The sequence below is a fragment of the Fomitopsis serialis genome (genome assembly GCF_022376445.1).
Source record: "Fomitopsis serialis strain Sig1Antser10 chromosome Unknown B0H18scaffold_151, whole genome shotgun sequence".
Taxonomy (NCBI): Eukaryota; Fungi; Basidiomycota; class Agaricomycetes; order Polyporales; family Fomitopsidaceae; genus Fomitopsis; species Fomitopsis serialis.
In genome coordinates, this window is record NW_025955111.1 from 801 (window position 1) to 23,872 (window position 23,072).

Below are 23,072 nucleotides of genomic sequence, written 5' to 3' on the forward strand. Positions count from 1 at the left end.
TCACAGCCCCCTGGGGGCTATTGAAATACTATATGTATTATGCACCTATAGGGTATACCATCATTAGTAGATCACAGCATAATTTTCCCATGACTTAGGGATGCCTAGTGAAGCTGCAAAACACAAAACAGCCCCACTGGCTGGCCAAATTAACTGGCCAGAGATTTCACTCACCCAGGTTTTTGCTTTACTGGCCATAAAATTAGCCAGGTTGTCCCTACAGGGCCAAATCAATAGGCCGGACATTTCAAAACATTGGCCGGGCATTTTAGTTCATTGGCCGAAGCTTTTAATTCACTGGCCGAAGCTTTTACTTCATTGGCCGAAGCTTTTCGTCACCGGCCGAAGCTTTGGATTGACCGGCCGAAGCTTCTACTTCACCGGCCGGCAAAAACAGCCGGTGCTCGGCCAAAAAATGGCCGGCCGGTGGGCAAAACCGGCCGGGCTGTTGAATTACTATATGTGGAAATGTGGTATTGTCTGGAAGCCCTTCATTCATAGAGTCTAGTATTGATTTCCTAGTGTCCAAAGGTACATAGTTAGGCCAGGATATGCGAGACAAGATTTACTCACAGGCTTCTTTGCAAAACATGTTATTCAACTGCTGAAGCCAATATTCTTTGCCCACACTGTTTGACTATCTAGAATGTGTTATTTCAATGCATAGAGTAGATTCTCAAAAGGAATAGTCTTATTCTTCGAAGCTGAATGCAGAACATGAGATAAGGGGTAAGGTATAGTATACATGTCAAACAATGTTGACTTCCTGCAGCCAATCTACATTCCAAACACAGTTTCACAATCTAGAATGGTTCATTTACACACAAGGAGTGAGTCGTCCAAAGGAATAGTCTTACTCACATGAGCTGAATGTGGTACAGAGTTAAGGGGATCATGCACAGGCCGGACCATCTCCTATGAGGATTGGCCGGCCGGACCATTACCAACGTAGATGTTTCTGTGCCATTCTTGATTGCCAAACCTTGTGGGCAAAGCATATTGGCTTCAGGATGTGAACACAGTATAACATGTATACCCATATACCCACCCTCACCTTAACTCTGTGCTGCCTTCAGCTTGTGTGAATAAGACTATTCCTTTGGAGGACTGATTCCTTGTGGATCAATGAACTATTCTAGATGGTAAAACACTGTTTGGAAAGAACATTAGCTGCAGGAAGTCAACATGTATACCATACCTGTATACCCCTTATTTGTTGTCCTGCATTCAGCTTCAAAGAATAAGACTATTCCTTTTGGGGATCTACTCTATGCATTGTGATAACACATTCTAGATTGTCAAACAGTGTGGGCAAAGAATATTGGCTTCAGGAATTGAATAACATGTTTTGCAAAGAAGCCTGTGAGTAGTAAATCTTGTCTTGCATATCCTGGCCTAACTATGTGTTCTTGGAAACTAGGAAATTGATACTAGACTCTGTGAATGAAGGGCTCCCAGACAATACCACATTTCCACATATAGTAATTCAATAGCCCGGCCGTTTTTGCGCACCGGCCGGCCATTTTTGCCGAGCACCGGCTGTTTTCGCCGGCCGGTGAAGTAGAAGCTTCGGCCGGTCAATCCAAAGCTTCGGCCGGCGATGAAAAGCTTCGGCCGGCGATGAAAAGCTTCGGCCAATGAAGTGAAAGCTTCGGCCAGTGAGAAAAAGCTTCGGCCAGTGAGAAAAAGCATTGGCCAATGAAGGAAAAGCTTCGGTCAATGAATAAAAAGCTTCGGCCAATGAACTAAAATGCCCGGCCGATGTTTTGAGATGTCCGGCCATTTAATTTGGCTGGTGGCAGCTTCACTAAGCCCCTTTGAAATGTGGGAACACTATGTTGGGCTCCATTAGTGATGGTCTTACATATACAATCATTCAAATCTGTATCATAATACAATAGGCCGAAGGTTTTTGAATGCTCTCGGCCAGTGTTTGCATGGCTGGCCAGTGAGCTAACAGCTCAGGCAATGTGATAGGGCATGCACTGTGGACATATACATGCTACTAGTAGGCTGTTCTAAGGGAGTATGGTCTATTGTTGACTGGCCCAGCCGATACTGGGTCACAATACTGTTGCCCGGCCGGACCGTTACCAGTGTGGAGTGCTAGATTATATGGCCTGGCTAGCCTGCTATCAATGTGGAAAAATGGTCCGGCCACTCCGTTGCCAGCTAGAGATGATGCAACCCGGCCGGTCTGTTATTAGCCAGGGAGCATATGCTCCGGCTGGCCCATTGCAACTGCTGAATTATGCACTCCGGCCGGCCCGTTACAAATGAAGGATCCCATTGCCCGGCCGGTTCGTTACCATAGGAGAAAGAGTATCCCGGTTGATCTGTTATAATTAAAACCCCTTATTGCCCAGCCGGTCCGTTGCCAGCAAGACACTAAATGGCCCCCCTGTTCAGACAGAACATGGGTGCCCTAGGGATACACCGGCCGGACCGTTTGAACTGGTTTGAGATACACTCGGCCGGCTTGTTAGAAACCAGTCCGGCCGGCCTGTTTGCAACGAGGAAATCACAGCTCCGGCCGGAGGCGGCTTTACCGTTTGCAACGGTCGAAATGCACTCCGGCTGTACCGTTAGTATCGAGTAGGTACCACTGAATAATGTGGCCTTCCACGGAGCTGCATAGGCTGCGCGTGGCCTGCAAGGCGGACGATGTCGCCATCTTCAACCCTTCGTCTGGGCAGACCTGCCAAGGATGGGGGGCCGCGTTCGTGAACACGTACGGCGGCTACATCGACAATCCACAGGACAACACTGCCTCTCGGTATTGCCAGTACCCCGTCGGGGACCAGTTCTACGAGCCCCTCGACATCAGTATCCGAGTCCACAATCGGTTTCGCGATGCTTAGATATTGTTCGCGTTTGTCGATGAGTTGCTCGTTCCTTTGACTGCATTTGGAAGTATGTACTCAAGTCCCGCCTTCAGCGTTCAACATGCTAGCTACAATTGGTGCATATCCAGCCATGACGTATTAACCATCACTCACAACTGTTCCCAGTGATATCGCGGTACCTAAGACACAACAAACGTTGATCGACGGTTAGTACACCGGTTGAGGATGAAACACGACAGCTACCATTGACGACGCGGAAGAGTATAGCGACCCATTGTAATAGACCAGATAACACGTTGATGTTGTTAGTCTGGACGACGATGTGTATGTGAGGACAAGGACTCGGGTCCCCTCCGAGTCTCGACCTAGCCTGGTCTTCCCACACGCGCAATGGATGGGCGCCCCGAAGAATACAGCTACTGATAATAGGGTTAGGGGCATGGCCACTCACGCAAGTACTAACACGCCTGGTACACGCCGTGACCTGTGCATACTTGCTCACATCCACGTCGCATCCTCATACTAGGGTATAAGTGCCCAGATGTCCGACCCCCAGCCTGAGCCTAGTGTCGGTCCTCTTGTTTCTGTCCATGATCCCGACTGATGCGCCGTTCACTTAGCATCTTCCCGCTTCTCCCGACATCTCGCACGCACGCACCACGCAATGGAGTGCCGACGGGAAAATTGATGACGATCAGAGCAGTGCCGATGAACAGGACGACGAGATGTGGAGTACCGATGAGCAGAGCAGTGAGGAATCCAGCGCCGATGACTGGAGCTACGAAGGCTTCAACGTTACCGGAATACGGATCTTCAGAGGCTGGTGGGACGCCCGTTTTCAGGACACCCTGCCCCTGGCCCTCTCAGATCGCATCCCGCTCGAGGTCTTCGAGTTCGTCATCGACGCGATGATCGGTGATCAGCCCACATCGGCCGCGGCCGCGCTGGTCTGCACAATGTGGTATCCTCGCGCGATGCACAGCCTCTACTATGCCGTCGAGATTCGCAGCCGCACCAACTTCAACATACTGTTCAAGCAGTGCCACGCGTCCCCACGCGTCAAGCAGTCGCTCGCGAGCACATGCCGGCTACTGGCCAACTTCGGAGGACATCACAACCTTCAAGCACTACCATCCGCACTCGTTGGTGTGATGCCTCGTGTACGCATCCTTCACATCGAGAATGGAAGACTTCGTTTCATCCGCGCGGACTTCTTCCTTGCCCTGTCGAGGTTCAAGTCTGTCACGTCGTTGACACTTGGCCATTGCCTACTAAACAACATCACGCAGCTACGGCAGATTGTATCTGCCTTCCCTCAGCTTACAGACCTCACAATAGATGTTAGGTTCGCTCAGGAAGGTGCTGCCAGTTACGCGGGAGCCCCACCATTTCAGCCATCATCTCACATTCGTCTTCGATACCTTAACATTGACGTACACCGCCAAGAAATCATGGCGATGTTCCTCGACTGGATGACGCAATCAGGCCTCTGCACCTCACTTGCGGGTCTGACATTTCGGCAGGACGCAGACTACGGGCCTCCCTCCGTGGGCCACACACCACTCAGTAGCAAACTCCTCGAAGCGGCAGGGGCATCGTTGACCCGTTACTGGGAAGTACTTGACCACGACAATGCATACCGTAAGAGTACCTTTGTCTTGCTTGTAGACTTCGCCACTGATGCCCGTGCAACAATGTAGGTTTCCAAAGCAATCTGTTGCAAAACACCTCACTGCGATCCTGGAACTTCACACTGCGAGCCATGGAGCACTCTACCAGAGACATGTACACGGGGCAGACTTACAGGGCGTGGATTGAAGCAATCCACGACTTAAGTGACATCTTCTCCACCATCCGAAGCCGTCAGCTCGAGCGCATCGCGGTCTGCGTTCCACTTGTCTTCGACTACAACTTTCTCGCCTATGAGAAGCCCAGTGCTGTCCTCAAGTCACTCAATCTAGAGGGCCTGCATGAAGTCATGAGCCGGCCATACTTCGACGCATTGCAGGATGTCGAGGTGAGGACGTACCTGAGTCATCGAATGGATCCTTCCGTGGACGTGGTCATATCCGAGGATAGGCTCGAGCCCATTTTCGGTGGCATATTGCAGCCATGGTCTGCTCGTGGCGTCGTCACCGTCACCTACAGGGGCCATTGATATCGTCATCACCCGCGAGCCCGTTCGCACACAGAGACACACACCCGTCCGTCCAACCCTTGTCTCCCGTTCAGCCATTCAGCCACGCCCACGAGTTCACATGTTGAAGATGCAGAGGCACGTCGCCCGGACGGTCCTGGCGGAGGTGGCGGCACCGCGGCTTCGTCATCGCCCGTACGGAGCGCGGGTCGATGCGAGGGGATTGGTAGTTCACAAGCGGTCGTCTGGCTGCATCGGCCGGCTCAGTGGCAGGACGGATGACGCTCTGGTATGGAGGTGACTCGGTTTGGTTTACAGTCTCGATTGACGAGTCATATCTCAAGTTGCTATGATGACTGAGATGTATCACGCTTGGATGATGACCCGATGTACTACTATACATCGACCTCGGATTTGGGCTTGAGAGTTTTGAGATGTGATTGTACCGTACTTTCCCACTGCTCCGGTCAAACGAATTGTATCTTGTTTTGGTATCATCGTGTTCATGTTCACCAACCCATGCGGCGAACATCCGGTACTTCCACGCTTAGGATGTGAGGATTGCCAAGAGCAGATTTTACATAGAAGATGCATCCACTCATGGACAATGTATTAGAAGCCTCCGACGCGACGCTGGCGACTGACAGCTGCTCCCATAATCAAGAATGATGTTTAACATCTTGTTGTTTGATGTTATCGAGTTCAAGATCACAACTGAGCGGGTCGAGTTCAACCGACTCGCATCGAGATGCAGGGAAGACCGAACCATAAATATTCCATAAAGATACGACCATGCTACAAGTCGACAGTGTGACCACAAATATACCCAACTAGTCCCGTACAAAGCCATCCACGTCCAAGTCCCAGAAACACGAGCCTTAAGTAAGACGCCAATAAACAAGACCAAGAACCCGAGTACGATGAGAGAACCAAAATCCCAACCGGAAAGAGGTGAAACAAGAGAAAGAAATAGTAAAAGATGAGATGAGATGAGATGGAAAGGAAGGTGTAGGGATTGCAAGCCAGACTCGCGGAATGCCCCTCCGCTCGCCTGACCCGCCCCGACGATCGACGAACCTCAGAACACGCGGGGGCATCGGTGCTCTGAGGCTCGTCGGCCATCGGATCCCAGCATAGTAGTGGAAGGAAAGACAAGACGGAACCACGAGGAAAGACCAGAAACCAGGGAGACTACAACGCTACAGGGCGACCCGAGAGAGAGAAATATCGATACAGATAGGCTGTGTGGAGAACGATGCGGAGCGGAGCTGTGTGCGGACGGTCAGACGCACCAGGAGGGGTGAGGGGCGAGGGGACGTACCAGAAGCTCATGCGCCCCGCTTCGAGCCCTTCGACTTCTTCGAGGCCTTCTTCTGACCACGACGAGTCTGGCGAGGACCAGAGGTGGGGACGCGCATGCCGCGGTTCCAGAGAGGTGCCGGGTCCTGTGCATATTGTCATCAGCCTCCTACTGTGAAACATTGAGCGATCGAAACGTACCACGTGATCCGGCTCGTCCTCGACTACTAAGATGAACTCAGCGTTCACAAGGTCGTCCAGCAGCTGTCGAGGATGTTAGCGGGTGGGAACAGCGATGAGGCTTATGGAGACTTACCACCCACTCGTTGCCGTCGCTCGTCGTGATGAAGATCCTCCCGCTGCTGGTCCACGGCATGTTCCAAACGTGGACGACCCGGCGTACGCAGCGTCCGATGAATGGAAAGACGTGCGTTTCGACGACGTTATGAGGGTCGTGAGCGATCATCGCGGCCAGGATATGTCCCCCGATAACCAAAGAGAGGAGCATGACAGTACGAAGCATGTCCTCCGCGGGCTTCGAGTTGGCGGGCCATTCGCGAATGATCTTGACACGGATGTCGCCGACGGCGATGGTCGCGTAGTCGTCGTCCGTGGGCGAAGGTGCATCGCGAAGAGAGGAGCAGATGATGCAGGGGGCGAGAATGATGTCCTTAGTACCGGTATATCCGCTTGGTGTCTTGCGCGCCTCAGGTAGCGCTCCGGAACCAGGCGGACTCCCAGGATCGATGTAACCGATGTCGATGTTGGTCGTACCGTTCACGAAGGAGAGGTCCGGGGACCAGTCTTCGTCGGAGGGGGCGAGTTGACCGCTGTACGACGAGCAGGTGTTAGAGAGCGGACGCCGCTGCAAGACACGAGCACGCACCTTCGCCACATCCCAATGAGTGTGCCATCCCAACCCGTGTTGAACGAACCGTCCTTGATGCGAAGCAACGTATGTCCGAGTCTGGCAAGAATAAATAAATAATGTTAGGATGTTCGACTCGGAGGGCGACCAGGGTGAGCACGACGTACCCGACGGGGTTGAAAACTGCATCAACAGTCTTGCCCCAGGCGGCGCAAGCCCTGTCGATGCCGGCGGGAGGCCTGAATGGCGGGGCGCCGCCGTCTTCGGGGCAGTAACCACTGAGGAGGGTGCCGACGCCGACAGAGACCTCCGCAAGGAGCTTGAAGAAGCGCATGGTGAGAGAATAAGAGAGTGAGGTTGAAAAGTGAGAGGCTGAGAGTGAGTCTCGAGAGGCGATGTGCGAGGGACCGCTGATGGGGGGAAGGGAGGGCGGGGCAGCTGTATTTATACCCCGCGGCGGGCGGCGGTATATATACGGGCGCGGGGCGCGTTGTTTGCGCGTTGTTTGTCGCATTCAACGCGATTAAGGTTTGTATTCAACAAAGTCACGTTAGTGAACAAGTGAAGGGTGAAGTGCGGAGTGCTTTCCTAATTGGGAGGACGGGGGTCGTTCGTTTTGCGGGTTGTCTCCTCCCCCCATCTTCCCCCGCACTCCCAATGAGCAGCACAGCATAATATACATCACACGCACCATATAAGCACACGGCAGTACAGGCCTGGTCGCACAGACCTCTTGAAAAGCGCATATACGCGCTCTGCGAGTCGTCTATGCTGCGAGGCGCAACCTAGCCGCCTTCGGCCATTTCCCAGCTGTCTGCGAAAGGTTAGATAGTAATAAAGGGGAGCTCACCTCGTCACAGCGAGCAGTCGGCTGACGTGCGAACTTGCTGGCAAAGGGCGGCGCAGATGACGAGCTATGCGACCACTGGGCACCATACGCGCGGACGAACAGGCCTCCCTGCTATGTTCCATGGAGCAAGCACTTCAGAAACCACTGCGAGTGAAGTGGTAATGTTCCTTACGGTACGTTATCCTTTCTCGCGGCATGAGGCTATTCACGCCGTCTCGGTCCACCCTTCATTCTCCTAGACTCGTCAACCCGCTTCCGAGTCAGCAGAGACGTGAAGTACGAGGGGATTCTCGCGCCAGGTCAAAGTGGTGTTCATGAGGCCAGCCGGAGTCACGGCCCATGATGATGGTGGTGTCCAGGGTGAGTGACGAATGAGTGCGGAAGTAAACCTGTCTGGTAATCGCTTACGCGCTGAGTTCAGTAGCGATGTGATCTTCAGCGCTCGCTGCCTCGAGGCGCAGAAGCGAGCGCTCAGTCGACCGTGTCAACCGACCTTTTCAGCGCAGCCACCATCCCAGTCACAACCGACTCACCGTGCAAAAGCTACTGCCATCCAGCAACGGAGAACACAATGACCATGCATGCCCATTGAAACCAAAATGCAACGTACTTTGTCAAACCGACGACCTGTGTACCGCGTCTTGCAGCGCTCCTCGACTTCCGCACGTAAGGGGCTTGTCCGCAGGCGTAGACCGGATATCAAGTGCATGCATATGGTTCGATGGGATAGGGCAATAGGTAAGTCGTAACTTAACGAGATCCCAATTTCCGGCACCAACGCCACTGGCGTTTCAACCCAGTTCACATCCCCTTCTATGAGGTCCGGAACACCAACTTCCTCCGCATCTTCTAGTTCTCAGTCTTCTAATGTGACGTCCCCTATGGATTTTTGACGTGATACCTTTTCTGCGTTCCGATTTCGATAGGGCCAGCGTAGTGGCGCGAATTCACCGATCGCGATCAAGGTCTATAAGCGTGTTCTGTTGTGCAAGTGCGGTTTACAGCAGCAATTGTGGATGAAATGTTTGACCTATCGCGTATGCAGGTCAGCCGTGCTAGAGTCCTTCATATCTGTGAAAGGCTAGCCTTGAATCAGATGCCGTAGCTTCGTTACGACATGTGTCCTAACGCGCTGTGATTGCATGAGCGCCGCCTCGCGCTCGCCATGACCGCGATACTCAATCGTGTCGAATGTCGAGGCGATGTCACAGAAACGAAGTTGCTGTCTTGCGACTTCACGAGGTACGAGCGCACATATATATTTCGCTCACGCATTATGTGCTCCGTCTGCTCGTCTGCGCAACAAATGCCTGTTTGAAGTGGCTCAGACGCGGATTTGCTATTGTGAAGGGCCTCAGGTATGTACACTAGTACACTCCTCCGCTTCATGTCATCGCCCATGGTCTGACGAGTAGCCGAAATGCAGCAGGAGTTGAACACAGTATCTCCCAAGTTCTATTCACGCTCGACGCACTATCCTACAGTTCAGCGCTCAGCCTCGAACCGCGGAAGTTTCGCAAGGGTTACTTTCACTGAGTTCGACGCTTCCCCCACAAGCATCTGTTGAGCAGTGTACCGTCAGAGTGAGTCGCTCGTAACGGCTGATCAGTGCAAAGTACTCATGAGCCGGAGGCCATCCTGCACAGGGAATTGCGAACCTGATGGTGTTCAGCAGCATGAAGCCTCCGAGCCAGTGCTGAGGACAGACTGAGCACGGACGGAGAAGCTGCCATCGATCAATGCGTTCGACGCGATGTTGTCACGGTTCACCGCGCATTCGTGACCTTCGTACGCCACGCACGCCGCACCGTGGACTTATATTGACGCGGATCGCGTATTATATCTTCTTCGCGCAGCAGGTCCGTCAACCGCGAGCCTCGCATCGAGAGACTCAGGAATCCGATATATTCCCAGACACGAGACGGAAACCGAGCCACACTTCCTCGTGTCGTTCAGCACCGTTCTTGGGGTTCGCGTCAGCGGGATATGCGTTTGAAACTCACCCATCCAACCCCAGTCAGCCCCAGACGCTAATCCTGCATGTGTCTGTTGAATCAGCTTGTCTTTGGTGAGGACGTCCGTCAAAGGTGCGCCTGATTCTTGGTGGTGAAACATTGACGCAACAGGCCTTGTTATCTCAGGTCGTACGTGTGTACCGCGTCTGGGCTCCGCAGAAATGCAGCCTAGTACGCACCCTGCCACGACGAGGATGCTCGGCAGCACGCCATTCGCTCACCCGCGGTCAACGTATCAAACTCCGTTCTCAGCGGGGTCCGTAGGTCCTTCTGTCCACTCAGGGTTCTCGGAGGAACAGGTGATGCGCCCGACAGTGTTACTGATGGTGTCTTTCAGAGTCTGCCACAACTAGTGTGCGATTCCAGCTACATCCAGTGATGATGCCAGAAGACGGTGACGGCCTGCGATGATAGCGGTAGGCTATGCAAGGTTTCTATGCGGGGGTGGCTTACTAACCTTCTCAGGGACATACGGTTTTATTCGCGCCGTACGGGCGGTGGACCGGGACCACTCTACGAATACCTATTTAACTTGAGATCGTGTCTCTTGGCGAGCTACCAAGGCCTTCTTTCGAGCATAGCGTATCGTCAGCTCAGCAGACCGAAATCTAGGTGACGTATCGCCATGGTATTACTGTAGCGATTGCTGATGGTTGTCCCACAGAATGTTGGAATCCCCGATTCTGCTTGTCCTAGCCTGCCTCGCAATTGGCATCTTCGCTACCCTCATTCAGCACCGCGAGAAGAACCTGCCGCCGGGCCCAACGCGCATCCCGCTGCTGGGGAACGCATGGCGCGTGCCAGTGGAGAAGTCGTGGATGTACTTCCACTCGCTGTGCCAGAAATACGGTGAGTCGCTCGTGGTGCCGCTTTGTTGCGTGCACAATGCTGAAAGACGTGTAGGACCTATGGTCATGCTCAAGGCGCTTGACAACGATATATTGGTGTTGGACAACGCAGAGGACATCGAAGAGCTGGTAAGGCAGCCGATATCACTTCGGACGAGTCATGTCTGATGGACGGCATGGGTAGCTCGTGCAGCGCTCGAAAAACTACTCGTCGAGGAAGCAGCTCATCTACGCAGGCAAGTACCGTTCGCGAGACAAAGTCAGTGATCATTGTCAACGCGACCGCGTTTCGCGTTGACCCCTCCACCAGCGCCTAGTTCTGATGCCCTACGGACCGCTTCTCAAGAAGTATCGCACTGCCATACACACGATGATGAACCCGCAGGGTTAGTGGCGCGGATCGTGATTCATTCCAAAGTCTCTGACAGAACTCCGCCCAGCTGTCGGCGCATACGAGCGCTTTCAAGAGCGCGGCTCGATGGTGCTGCTCAAGGGTATCATAAACGACCCCAGCAAGACGTACATCAACATCAAGCGGTTCACCGCCGAGACGCTCTTCACTCTGATCTACGGCAAGGGCTTTGGGAGCGAGGAGGACCTGCGCACCGTGCTGCACATCCTCGAGACGTTCATCCGGGACATGCACCCGTTCACGCACATGGTCGACTGGGTGCCCATCCTCGATTGGCTACCGGACTTCTTAGCCCCTTGGCGTGACGAGGCGCGCAAGAAGGGCGAGTACGAACATGAAGTTGGGCTGTCCATCATGTGCAAAGAGTTGTTCTCATGGTACATCACAGTTCTACAGCCATCTTCTCAAGGATGTCAAGACACGGATGGACTCGGGCGCGCATGTCGAGTGCTTTGCTGCTAACCTTTGGGAGAACGCGGAACAACTTGGTCTCGATGAGGACTCCTTGGCGTACAGTAAGAGTTATGCAGTAGCCCTCATATTTCCGTTGCTGAAGATCTGTGACTAGTTGCTGGTACCGCATTCGAGGCTGGAACGGATAACACTGCTGGAGTCATCTTGTGGTTCCTTGTTGCCATGATGCACTATCCCGCCGTCCTGAAGCGAGCGCAAGCGGAGCTTGATGAGGTCCTCGGTGCCAATGGCGATACTGCGCCGTGCTACCACCACCTCGATCAGCTGCCATACTGTTTGGCGCTTGTCAAGGAAGGCCTCCGGTGAGCTCGGGTGTCGGAAAGTGCCTAGCGTGCTGCTGACTTGATCCTTAGATGGATGCCAGTCGCTCCGTTGGCAGCGCCCCATTACAGTCTGCAAGATGATGTCTATAAGGGCTTTCGCATTAGCGCAGGGACGACCGTGATACCGAACATCTGGGCTATTCATCACGATGCGACCATCTACTCTGACCCGTTCGAGTTCAATCCCGAGAGGTTCCTCATGGCAAAAGAGGATATACGGCCTGAGTCGTCGTTGAATGAGGGACACTCTGCCTTCGGCTTCGGGAGGAGGTGAGGTATAGCGTCGTCGGAGCGATGTAGTTTCTGACGCGTGTATAGGGTCTGCCCTGGGCAACACTTCGCCGCGAAGTCCGTCTGGATTGGCATGGTGCGCCTCATGTGGGCTTTCGACATCAACCCTCCGATGGACGTTAACAAGAAGCCTATCTTGCCGGATGTCGGCGCGTGCCGTTCGGGTCTGACTGCGTAAGCGAGTTCATCACTAAGTATCTGTGATCGGCAGCTGATGGGATCCAGTGAACCGGCGCACTTCGACGTCGTTCTTACTCCGCGCTCAGAGCGGCACATTCAAACCATTCGGCGGGAGTCCTGAATGTTCGACAGGTTCTGATAGATGCATTTCAAGCGTTTCAGGCCCGTGTATACGCAAGGTGTGTTTGATGTTCTGTATTTCTCGTTGACTTTGGGCTATGTGTCATTTGTGTACTCTTGTCAAACTTATGTTTTCAGCGATTGCTGAGTGTTGTCATTCTGATTGCGACCCTGCTTCTCGGCATCCGTGTGACCCGGCGCATCTAAGTACTAGACGAAGCGTTCAGAATCAGAGCTCCGAGTGACACGAGACGGGTCTATCCGTCCAGGGCTTCTATGTGCGGTTTGCACTCCCCAGGAACACGACCTTTGCGATCGCCCTTCACATGACTTATGCCTATAGCATCCAGGCCCTTGTAATGGTACCGTTCCTTACGGCGTGTTCTCCTTTCTCCCGGCCTGAGGCTATTCACACCGTCCCGGTCCATTCTTGACTCTCCCAGCCTCGTCAACTCGCTTCAGATTGCGACATAGACGTGAAGTATGCAGGGAAACCTCGCGCCTTTTCGAAGTGGTGTTCATGAATCCGGCCGGGGTCGCGCCGGCCCAGGATGATGGTGATGTTCAGGGTGAGTGACGAATGAGTGCGGAAGTTAACTTGCCTGGTAATCGCTTACGCGCCCAGTTCAGTAGCGATGTGATCTTAGCGCTCGCTGCCCTGAGGCGCAGTGGCGAGCGCTCACTGGCAGTCGACTGTGTCGACCGACTTGCTTAGCGCACTCACCATCCCGGTCACCGCCAACTCACAGGGCAAAGGCCACTGACACCATCTATCAATGAAGAATATCACGCTCAGACGCGTGATCGCAATCAAAGCACAACGCGGCTCGCCCTCCGTTACTTCAAGTAGTCAGACCAACGAACGACCTTCCTATGTTGCATGCTGCATCTTGTTCCTCGACGTCCGTCGTCCGCACGTAGGGGGTTTTCTGCATGCGTAGTCTCTAGATCGATAACATGCATGTTGATCCATGGAAGAGAGCAACGGGTACGTCGTAACCAAACTCCGATTCCTGCCAGTGTGTTCAGAGAAATAGCAATCCATACCAGTTCATGCCCCCTCCTTTGAGTTCCGAGCTCGAGGAAATAGCTGTCTTTACCGTGACGCCCGCTCTGCATACCGATGCAGACAGAGCCAGCATGGTATTCTCAGCACCTTTTGAGGCCAGCCTTGAGTCAGATGCCGTAGCTTCGCTACGACACATGTCCCAACGCATGGTTGCACCAGTGCCGCTCCAGGCCCACCGTGACCAGAGTACTCGGCCGTGTGGAATGTCGAGACGACGCCACAAAGTCGATGTTGCTGTCCTGCGACTTCACGAGGTACGAGTGCACATATATATCGTTCACGCGTGGTGTGCTCGGTCTGTTCGTCTGCGCAACGAATACTTGTTTGAAGTGCCTCAGACTAGGATCTGCTTATTGTGAAGCGGTTCAAGCATGTACACTGGTGCACTCTACGATTGTGTTATCGCCCGTCGTTGACGCTGATGTCTCGCCGGAGTCAGCTCGTCGTGCTGTCCTTCATGCAAGGTCTGGAAGGAGCAACCTAGCAAGGTAGTTCATCTCGCGTACTACGTTACTACAGCAGGCAGTCATCTGAACGGCTGCCTTACACTTCAAGTAGCAGTTGCTCGCCAGTTGCTCGCCAGTTGCGTGTGCCTTTGAGCACGGCAGACCGTCATTATCGTCTGAGTGCGTAAATGCGGTGTCTCGCGGGTGTCTCGCCTTGTGGTGTCTTTTTGTTCAACAGCGGGGCCCCGGGTGCCAATGTTTACGCACATCCATTCTGTCCTCGCTCTCACATGTGTTGTCGGTCGATGCCCTCTACTCAGACCAGACCCCGCTGTTTTGGATTTTGCGAGAGGCTCTCTTTGGCGCCGTTGAGACTATGTTCCCGTTGTTCACCGAGGAACTAACGATGCAGCATGTGATGGATGTGCCGTCTCCGCGGAGGCAGTGTCGGTCAAGAGGAAACCAACGGGGCGCACTCAAGGTGTACCTGTATATATTGACATCACGTCCCCAGAGAGTCGCACTCACTTACAGGTATCAACACTCACCATAGACCAATCTTTTACAACGCCGCGATGACCCACGTGGACTCAGGTATCACTGCGCGTCCGTCCCGTTGAGGGCACTCCCGCGACACGCTCCTCTTCATACATGGCTTCTCCTCGACCTCGTACGATTGCTATTTGGTCAACCTCTTCAGGAAGACGGGCTACGCGCTGATCATCCCGGACATGTTGGGCGCGGGCGATACAGACAACCCCACGAATGCCGCGATCGCCGCGGACGTCATCGACTCGATGCGGATGGGGTGGGCAAGGTCATCGTGGTCGGGCATGACTGGTTCGTACATAGCGTTCGTTGAACGTCTGGAATCCAAGCCTTGAAAGCTTGAACTCGTGCAGGGGCAGCATTCTCATCTCGCGCTTAGCGAACTAGTACCATCCGGGAGCGCTTGGCCGGTGCCACGAATGCAACAGCTGAAGACCCTCGCGCTTGGCTTCAACCTTGATCCATCGGTGCTTGAGGGTTTGGTTGATTGGCTCGTGCTCTCACCATCCGATGAATCTCGCGACATATCCATCGTCAACCTAGAGGTCCGGCACACCTCGCCACAGTACATCGGTCCCATTAATCGTATAATCCACGCCGTATCAGCGGCCCCCTAAAGCATGACAATAGACTACATCCAAGGTATGTAGTAATCAGACGAGCGTATATCTGTACGTCCAGAGACTGACAATGCATTACTCAGACGGTCCAGAACCCTATGATCTGTCTGGGTGCTTCGCGCTGAACGTGTCAAGATTGGGCTGTCAAGATACTGCGTGAAAGACTGGGACGCCGTCGCTGCCAAGCTCCTCGCTATCATGTCCGCGATTCCCAGTCGCGCGGAGTCGCTCACTTCCAATCATCTGTACTGCGCCTTACAACAACCCCCTCCCTACCACCGACCACCACCACTACCGTCACACCTCGACTTGCGCAGGCTGCTGGCCGTCCTCACGCCCCCCGCCTTCGCACGGTCGAACTAACCGTGGCACCGACGGATCGACTAGATAAGTCCGAACGGTGGCAAGCCGAGACGACGGACGAGGATGTTTCTACCGTAACGGACGGTTTCACCGCGTTGCTCAAACCGTGGGTGGCGCGTGGCGTCGTCAGGAGTACGCTGGGAACGTCAGGAAGGCCCTGGAAGGCCCCCTGGGCTTCTCGGGACACCAGGCAGTCCGAGTCATTGATGGAATGGAGGCTATGAGGGACATACCTCGTGTGCATGCGACCCGGATATTGTATCCAACCGATATGATGTCTAACAACGTTCGCAATCCTCTTGCACCCTCGCTCCTGCAACTGACCAGGGTAGTTGATCGTGCTTAATGCACGCATCCGCATTTCGAATGTTGCCGTCGGGACAGTTCTACGCAGACGACCAGAAAATTGTCGGGGAATTGCGTGCGAAATAAGTTACAAAGCAGTCTGGTAACTACAAAATATCAGACAAGCCCCCGCGAGGACGAACGAACAGACACCACCTGCCAGTCTCAGTAATCCTTATAGCCCTTCAGTGTCTCCTCCGAGGACCGCGTCAAGGGCGTCACCGCATCTCCATCGTCAACCTCCTCCGCGAGGATCGCGCCCGTCCGCCGGTCCATGCTGAAGCGCATCGACCTGAGCTTCCGCCCGATGCTCTCGCCGTCGTCGTACGGCGTGAGAGAGGCCCCGAAGCCGGCGTGGAATGCGAGCGCCATGGAGGCGCCGATGGACCCCGGCGGCGCCGTGAGGTAAAGATCGCGGCGCGCATGCCTGTGGAGGAGGTGCACAAGCATACCGACGATGCCGACGGCGAGGAGGACCGCCGCCAGTCCGTGCGCAGCCAAGGGCCTGTGGGATGCAGATCAAAAAAGGGGACATTTGCAAAGGCTACGCTATGCGAGCACTTACTCGATTACGAGCCGAGATAGATGGTTGATGAGGGTTGCGTTGAGGGAGGAGTCTGCGGGCACGAAGTACACCGTCTTCGCGATGACCGACAAGTATGTCGACTGAAGGATGTGTCAGCGTGCGAGCGGAGGCGCGGGCAGGGCAGCTCTGACACTCACGTATACCGATGACGTCAGGCTCAAGAAGCTGGTCGATCCGTCCTCGAAGAAATCCCCAAAGTCCGGCGTCAGCGAGGCATTCCGGTAGATGGTCCCCGGGAGCCCCATCGAGATGGTGAGGGCTCTGGATTGAACGAAGGTATTGTTCGCCTGCGGGAAGATCACACTACGAAGACAAACTGTCAGAGATCCACGCAGACGCGCATGCTGGAGATGAGACGCACCCATTGAACGGTTGGCCATTCAGGGGCTGCCCCGTGACGTTGTTGTCGGTCTGAGTGACATCCGCAAGCGGCTTGATGCTTGTGAGGGCAGACGTGCTGGTGTTCACAGTAGCCAAGACCGTCTGAACCTTCATGAACGGCCGACAAATGACCCCCTTCGCCCTCGTAACGTTCTGCCCCTGCCCGCCCAGCGCCGAATGGAAGAACCAGAACATCACGGGCAGGAGCTGGATGTCAGTGTCGCTGTCGACGCCACAGCTCGCCGCGTCGACCTGGACGACGCCGTACTGCTGGTTGGAGTCGTCCGGGTTGAACTGGACGCGGCCGGTGCATCCGTCAGGGAGCACGGCGCTGAACTGGAACTGGGGGAAGAGCGGGCTCGTGATGTTGGTGAGTGTGGAGGTGGAGGGGCAGAGCAGTTAGACTGGGTGGCGATGCCATCGACTTCGGCTTCGACGGAGGCGGCGGCGTCATCTGTTTGTGGGATCTAACCATGGAATTACATGAACACAGTGTGATAAATTTAGGTATGCCCTTCACGTACCTCAAACTGGGCTACAGCCCATTGACCGGCAACGAATGGTGGGTCCGGAAGGCCTTGATAAATCTTCGAGTCTGTAAACTGTGGATAGTTAAGGCTTCGGCAGAACAGTACAAATAACATCGAAGACTCACACCCGCAGCCGAGGAGAAAGCATTCAGGTTATTGAAGGTCGAAACAAGACCAAGTGCTCGCTGAGCTTGAAGGATGATCTCTGGAGATAACCCCGTGAGCACGTTGAGTTCGAGCAGTGAAGCACGTTCGTTACCTTGTCGATGCTCCGGAGTTGCTAGCGTGAACACAGAACCAGCGAGCGGCTGCATGAAGCTCGTAACAAAGACCGTCATCAGCGACACGAGGACGAGCCAGTGTTTTCGCTTCGTCGATACGAGCAGAGTTTCCCAGTTGCTGTCGATACAGTCAGCATCTAGACAGCGCACGGCGAGCAATTGCTTGTTACTTCAATGCCATCTATCGCACGATGTCTTTGTAAGTATCTCTTCGAACGAATAATGCAATCGACGCACATAATCAAGGAGGATGGTGTCCTCGGCCTGCCCGTCTCCCTTCGACAGCACGACATATGGCTACGTGCATACAAGGTAAGGACAGACGTGCATCACTGGGGTCTCAAAGCTCGCCTGGAATGTTTGAATGCCCCAGTTTGCGCCCGCCCACAGTTTGGCGAGGGGTACGATGAATAAGATGGGGAAGAATGACTATAATGCACCATATAGATGAGCGGAGTGACCAGCACGTTGCTATACGACTCACAAGCAGGAATGACGCGGGTACGAAAGTGAAGACATTCTTCTGTGGAACGGCAAACCCTGGTTCGTGTGTGAGTTGCGTACAAGGATACAGGTAGCGGTTTCCTGACACCGACCTTGTTGTCTATTGGAGAAATGCAACGCAATCTCTGTCGCTACTGCGAGCAATATCATAAATGTCGTCAGGGACAGTACGACCCATGTCCTCAAAATGAGCGGTTCCTACGCGTAGCAACGAGAGTGAGACGTGGCAACTCAAAGACATATGGTGACTCACATAACGTGGCGGTCGCCTACGCTCTCCCTCGGGAGTCGGGATGAGATGGACAGATGCATATGATCGACGTGAGCTTCTAAAGGAATCGCGGCCAGACAGCGTCCGCAACTCCGTGTCCGGTGATGCCCTACTAGAGTCCTTACCCATCAGCAACGGCAGTTTCTGTACTATATCATTCAAAGGGGGAGTAGATGGGCTGCAAGGGGAACAGATTTAACAGGATGTGCAGCGACAAGTCGGAAGGAAGCACGCTCGGTGACATCCGTCTCAAAACACGGAACGGGGCTGACTGCGGTGTATTGGAGGTCAATGTCTTAGATCTTGGAAACGTGCCCCTTTACATACTTGCCTTTTACAGTTAGTCGAAGTTTTGCGCGAGATGCTGTGCAGAGCGATGCCAGCCCTCCTAGTACTTACTTACGGTAGCATAGAGTCTATCGAACGCTTGGACATTGGAGTGGTCGATTAATGATACCAACGAATGTGCTACCGCTGCTGAGTGTCCTGCTTTCCGGGAGGCGGGAACAACGCTGCCAGTCACGTGGCAGTGTCACTGGCAGCGCGCGACGAAGGTCCGCAAAATCCGAGCGGCGATCTCCGACGACACCGCCACACAGGGAGGCATAAGTCACATAACTGACTATAAAACCGTGCTGACTGCAAGCTGCTATGGTGCGGGACGCCTAGCCACCACTACTTATGTACAACGGTTATCGTAGCTTCAATATTCACCGGATTTTAAATCTGCTCTGGTAGATCGACTCCGTTTGATGAGTAGGAATTTCCTACCAGACAGATTTCTTTTAAACACGATATTGAGCAAGTTGTTACACCGAGAATTGGCCACTGGGCGTCTATACATCCTGATATAGTAAGTACGTCGGCGCTACGTACTACCCGCGTCGAACTGGCGAGCAAGGGTGACCTTGAAGGGTCTCTGGGACACGCCTGTGGGACTTGTACTGCTTGGAGCTGAACACGGAATCGTGCGTCCTTCGCTCCAAGCCCCATGCGATAAGCATTCGTCCACTGACTGCTGATGTCTGCATTGCCAGACGGCGGGACATCACGGTGAGGAAGGCCCCGCGGCCGGCAATTCCCCTAAGGGTACGAACATCCGGACCCCTCGAAATCGGCCTCGGCTACCCAACGTTTTCGACCTCCAATACCCAACATCGGACAAGTGTCATCACGTTTGGTGAGGAGCACCACAAATGGAGTAAACTGAATATATATAATATTTAAATCCTATTATTGATGCGGTGCCGGGTCAATTTGGCCACTGTGCAAAAGTAGCGGCGCTTAGGCGTCCCGCACCATAGGCAGCGGTTCACGAAGCATACCGGTGCGTATCTACGGATAAGGTGATAAGCAGCAGACGGCACTGAACCACGCGAGGTAGCCGACGAATTTATATTTACACATCGAGCCCGTTACATAATAATTAACGAGTGGCTGAGAAGCCAAACGCACGATTTGATCTCCCCACGCCACCGTTCGCAGTGCGCACTCGGCGGCAAGTCACCGTGACTTTGACTGCCAGTCTGCTCTCGCCAGTCTCTCTGAATCGTGTATCAGATATAACTTAGGTATGGTTGCATTATCATGACTGACACGACAAACTCATGTTTCATACAGTGGCAGGACAAGCTACAGGTAACATACAACAAGAAGGAAATGGATACAGCGTGAATGCAACGAGCGAAAAAGTAAACAAAGCGAACAACACCCAGAAGTCACAGACAAGCAGGCCGCAACTGACATGAAGTATCAACGAGTCAGCCGCACAGCCACCAATGCTGAGACCTCCGCACCAAGCAGCCCTAAAAAGTACAAAGTCTAAAAGCAGAATCAGAGACACAACCACCAGGAGAGCCCCGTATCACACACGTCTTCATCGATGCTTCATCCACTGTTGGCTTCCTCGAGCAGCGCCTGCATCACCTCGTTCAAGCTCAGCTCGCAGATGGCGATCTCATCGTCTCCTACTTCGTCCTTCTCTTCATCGCTCTCCTCCTGCTCGTCTTCCCACTGCCTATCCATCAGGTCAAAATCGACATACGCGACCGACTCGGCGTTGCTCCGCAACGAGGATAAGGTACTGCGCCTGGCGCGCGGCTTCCAGCTCTTGCGCAGCTGAAGCGCCGCCAGCTGGTGGGCAAGCGTGTCTTCGTCGGGCGGGAAGAAGATTGTTCCCGGATCATCCTCGATGGCCACGATGGTGACCTCAGTGGGGTCCTTGGCCGTGTCCTCACTGGATGTGCTACTGGCCGACTTGGGCGTTAGCGGGCTGGAAGGCACGGAACTCGGAGAAGTTGAGTCAGAAGCCACCGACGATTCGGGCGACGACGGTACCGACGATGAAGGCGATGGCGACGTGATATCTAGTACTGAGGAGGGCGGGGTGGACGGGGCTGCAGCTGCAGCCACACCTGATGCCGCTGCAGACGAGGTGCGTAAGGCGAGCAGCGATTTCGCAAACACTTTGCGCATCTTCCCCAGGTCCTTCTTGCTGATCTTGATGATCGTATCGACGTTCTCGGTATCCTCGGGTATTGGGGTATCAAGCTTGACGGAGGTACGTCGTGAGGCTCGTAAAGAGCCGTAATTGATCAATCGTGACTTTGAGCGCGTCTTTGCAGGCTTGGGCAGCTTGGGCAGCTTGGCCTTGGAGTTGCCCGCTCCGCCTCTTCCGTGTGTATGCTACACAAGCCAGGGACCACGTAAGTGCCCGATGTCCTTGCTACAGTCGGACTGAAACTCACCCTTCCATGACGCGCAGCTTCCTGACTTGCGCTCACCAGCATGCGCTCGTACCTCGTCGCCGTATCCTCCTGCGCGGATACCATTGCAGCGGTGAGAGCGTGCTGGTCGGGACTTATCACACGGCTAGCCTCGCGCATGATTGTCGTAGAGATTATGTTCCCTGCACCGCTCCTCCCGGTGGAGTGCGCCTGACAATGAAAGGCAAGTCAGCACAATTGGCCTGGATACCGCTGGACACTGCTCACGCTAGTTGGCTTGGCTGCGGGCGTCTCACGACCGTTGGCGATCGAAACGGCGTCATCGGGCTCTGGTGCCTCGATGATCGAGAGGCAGTCTTTCGAGCCCTGTCTGATGTTGCCGACGCCGCCTCGTCCGGAAGAGCGCTGAGACAGATGTGGTCAGGTGTGTGGTGATCAAGAGTAGAGGGTGAGTATACCGTTCTTCGACCGCTTGCGGAGCTGCTCGACGAAGTGGACAGAGAGGACGACGAACTCCATCCCGAGCTCGTCGTGTTGGACGTGCGGGAGAGGATGCTTGCCGTATCTGACATCGCCGAGGTGACCGTTACGGCTTGTGGATTATTGCCAAGTGCAGCGATGTCCTCCATGGCAAACCCTGAGTCTTTGAAGAGGGAGGGACGGGGGAAATTGCAGCCAGAGTTTGATCGGTGAGTACGAGCTCATGTGCCTGATAAGCCTCGGGCCGTGCGTCGTGAGCAGTGCACAGGACGCAGCGCAGTCATATGCATGGGAGCATAGCAGGCCACACTGACAGCTTCCCTGCTCCTGGAGTTATCGGTGCTCTAGTGGTCCTATGGGATTGAGGTCGCCAGGCACGCTGAGCCGCACGGCGATTGCCAGTGTCAACGTAATGAATTATGACCGCCGTCGTGGCTCTCACCGACGTGTATCCCCTCATCGTGGTCGTACCTTTTAAGTTCCGTGCTGGACGCAAACTGTGTGGCGGCGGAGTGCGGTCGTACATAGGCTGTGTTTTTGACTATGGTCAATCTACTCGACACGATTCGCGTCCGAGAACTTGTCCGACTCACTTCGCAATGCCTGTTATAAGCCGTCGAATCGATCGGAAAATCGAAGTTTTACGAGGATCTCCTGGTGGAAGCTAACTTGAAGTACGTGTGACGCCCAAGATAAGGACCACATAGGTGCTACATGTCCGCGGACGAATACGTAGAGATACGCTCCAGAGTACCCAGGCTCTCAATAGACTCCTATCTTGAGCCACGTTGACACTGTAGCTGCGTCTGCGCGTGCGGCTGTACCACACTTGTTCGTGGTGTGGTCCGCGGCGGTGCAACTCGGCGGCGAAGAGATAAGACGTGGTGGACATCGTGCGTGCCTGCAAGTCAAGGAACAAGCAGGAGAGGGCGGTGACACCAAGTCGTTGTGGCACTCGTTGGGCAGCTCTGTGACCGCAAGCTCTTGACAACGGTACATCCGGAGACCGATAGAGTCCGAACCAAGCTGTACAGGGCCACCGCACGGATATTGCCATATATAGAAAGTAGCGGGACATGATATAAATGGGTTGCTCTCGAGTTCAGCTCACCGTCTAAACTTGGAGAACTCGCCTACTAGTATGACTGAAGCAATCAAACGTTGTATCATTTCCCAGCATGATGAGCACTGCCAGGCAGACGGAGGCAGTCAAGGGAAGGTGGCCGAGATCAATTCCTTCTGCCTAGTACGTGAATGT

General features: G+C 54.1%; 10 protein-coding genes across 10 annotated transcripts; 4 read left to right on the forward strand and 6 right to left on the reverse strand.

Moving 5' to 3' along the window:
• Positions 1-310: 310 nt before the first annotated feature.
• Positions 311-998, reverse strand: B0H18DRAFT_959639 (uncharacterized protein; the record flags this gene model as incomplete). Its single annotated transcript, XM_048042842.1, has 3 exons — positions 311-456; positions 574-629; positions 862-998. The coding sequence occupies 3 exons, from the start codon at positions 996-998 to the stop codon at positions 311-313; spliced, it is 339 nt and encodes a 112-aa protein (XP_047886729.1).
• A 1,394-nt stretch (positions 999-2,392) lies between these two features.
• Positions 2,393-2,861, forward strand: B0H18DRAFT_959640 (uncharacterized protein; the record flags this gene model as incomplete). Its single annotated transcript, XM_048042843.1, has 2 exons — positions 2,393-2,595; positions 2,639-2,861. The coding sequence occupies 2 exons, from the start codon at positions 2,393-2,395 to the stop codon at positions 2,859-2,861; spliced, it is 426 nt and encodes a 141-aa protein (XP_047886730.1).
• Positions 2,862-3,387: 526 nt separating this feature from the next.
• B0H18DRAFT_1125313 (uncharacterized protein) lies at positions 3,388-5,004 on the forward strand (the record flags this gene model as incomplete). The annotated part of the gene is made up of 3 exons (XM_048034998.1): positions 3,388-3,414; positions 3,467-4,487; positions 4,547-5,004. 3 exons carry the CDS (start codon positions 3,388-3,390, stop codon positions 5,002-5,004), a joined length of 1,506 nt encoding a protein of 501 aa, XP_047886731.1.
• On the reverse strand, positions 4,885-5,611 carry B0H18DRAFT_1044028 (uncharacterized protein). Its single transcript, XM_048030701.1, has one exon. The coding sequence runs from the start codon at positions 5,513-5,515 to the stop codon at positions 5,075-5,077; it is 441 nt and encodes a 146-aa protein (XP_047886732.1). The 5' UTR covers positions 5,516-5,611; the 3' UTR covers positions 4,885-5,074.
• Positions 5,612-5,743: 132 nt separating this feature from the next.
• B0H18DRAFT_122029 (uncharacterized protein) lies at positions 5,744-6,311 on the reverse strand. Its single transcript, XM_048036722.1, has 2 exons — positions 6,305-6,311; positions 5,744-6,251 (listed from the first exon to the last, which is right to left on the reverse strand). Exon 2 carries the CDS (start codon positions 6,103-6,105, stop codon positions 5,779-5,781), a length of 327 nt encoding a protein of 108 aa, XP_047886733.1. The 5' UTR covers positions 6,106-6,251; positions 6,305-6,311; the 3' UTR covers positions 5,744-5,778.
• On the reverse strand, positions 6,312-7,484 carry B0H18DRAFT_1125314 (uncharacterized protein; the record flags this gene model as incomplete). Its single annotated transcript, XM_048034999.1, has 5 exons — positions 6,312-6,428; positions 6,484-6,546; positions 6,599-7,112; positions 7,169-7,249; positions 7,318-7,484. 5 exons carry the CDS (start codon positions 7,482-7,484, stop codon positions 6,312-6,314), a joined length of 942 nt encoding a protein of 313 aa, XP_047886734.1.
• Positions 7,485-10,523: 3,039 nt separating this feature from the next.
• Positions 10,524-12,868, forward strand: B0H18DRAFT_122048 (cytochrome P450 monooxygenase). The gene is made up of 11 exons (XM_048036725.1): positions 10,524-10,627; positions 10,680-10,864; positions 10,919-10,992; positions 11,048-11,122; positions 11,174-11,249; positions 11,304-11,614; positions 11,664-11,790; positions 11,844-12,051; positions 12,103-12,342; positions 12,391-12,537; positions 12,589-12,868. Exons 2-11 carry the CDS (start codon positions 10,681-10,683, stop codon positions 12,662-12,664), a joined length of 1,518 nt encoding a protein of 505 aa, XP_047886735.1. The 5' UTR covers positions 10,524-10,627; position 10,680; the 3' UTR covers positions 12,665-12,868.
• A 1,885-nt stretch (positions 12,869-14,753) lies between these two features.
• On the forward strand, positions 14,754-15,344 carry B0H18DRAFT_959644 (uncharacterized protein; the record flags this gene model as incomplete). The annotated part of the gene is made up of 3 exons (XM_048042844.1): positions 14,754-14,772; positions 14,800-14,986; positions 15,107-15,344. The coding sequence occupies 3 exons, from the start codon at positions 14,754-14,756 to the stop codon at positions 15,342-15,344; spliced, it is 444 nt and encodes a 147-aa protein (XP_047886736.1).
• An 876-nt stretch (positions 15,345-16,220) lies between these two features.
• Positions 16,221-18,487, reverse strand: B0H18DRAFT_1125317 (uncharacterized protein; the record flags this gene model as incomplete). The annotated part of the gene is made up of 13 exons (XM_048035000.1): positions 16,221-16,560; positions 16,621-16,721; positions 16,779-16,944; positions 17,003-17,380; positions 17,428-17,489; positions 17,547-17,624; positions 17,678-17,757; positions 17,812-17,951; positions 18,004-18,014; positions 18,071-18,130; positions 18,167-18,262; positions 18,318-18,373; positions 18,430-18,487. 13 exons carry the CDS (start codon positions 18,485-18,487, stop codon positions 16,221-16,223), a joined length of 1,626 nt encoding a protein of 541 aa, XP_047886737.1.
• A 1,677-nt stretch (positions 18,488-20,164) lies between these two features.
• On the reverse strand, positions 20,165-21,593 carry B0H18DRAFT_122192 (uncharacterized protein). The gene is made up of 3 exons (XM_048036730.1): positions 21,356-21,593; positions 20,481-21,293; positions 20,165-20,429 (listed from the first exon to the last, which is right to left on the reverse strand). The coding sequence occupies exons 1-2, from the start codon at positions 21,491-21,493 to the stop codon at positions 20,496-20,498; spliced, it is 936 nt and encodes a 311-aa protein (XP_047886738.1). The 5' UTR covers positions 21,494-21,593; the 3' UTR covers positions 20,165-20,429; positions 20,481-20,495.
• Between the last annotated feature and the right edge of the window lie 1,479 nt (positions 21,594-23,072).

Excerpts from the sequence above, each read along its gene's own strand:
- B0H18DRAFT_1044028 (XM_048030701.1), bottom strand. The coding sequence starts at position 5,515 with ATGTTCGCCGCATGGGTTGGTGAACATGAACACGATGATACCAAAACA.
- B0H18DRAFT_122029 (XM_048036722.1), bottom strand. The coding sequence starts at position 6,105 with ATGGCCGACGAGCCTCAGAGCACCGATGCCCCCGCGTGTTCTGAGGTT.
- B0H18DRAFT_122048 (XM_048036725.1), top strand. The coding sequence starts at position 10,681 with ATGTTGGAATCCCCGATTCTGCTTGTCCTAGCCTGCCTCGCAATTGGC. Across the intron at positions 11,791-11,843 it reads TGAGGACTCCTTGGCGTACA|TTGCTGGTACCGCATTCGAG; the intron begins GTAAGAGTTATG and ends ATCTGTGACTAG. Across the intron at positions 12,538-12,588 it reads TGCCGTTCGGGTCTGACTGC|TGAACCGGCGCACTTCGACG; the intron begins GTAAGCGAGTTC and ends GATGGGATCCAG.
- B0H18DRAFT_122192 (XM_048036730.1), bottom strand. The coding sequence starts at position 21,493 with ATGCGCGAGGCTAGCCGTGTGATAAGTCCCGACCAGCACGCTCTCACC. Across the intron at positions 21,294-21,355 it reads AAGCTGCGCGTCATGGAAGG|CATACACACGGAAGAGGCGG; the intron begins GTGAGTTTCAGT and ends TGGCTTGTGTAG.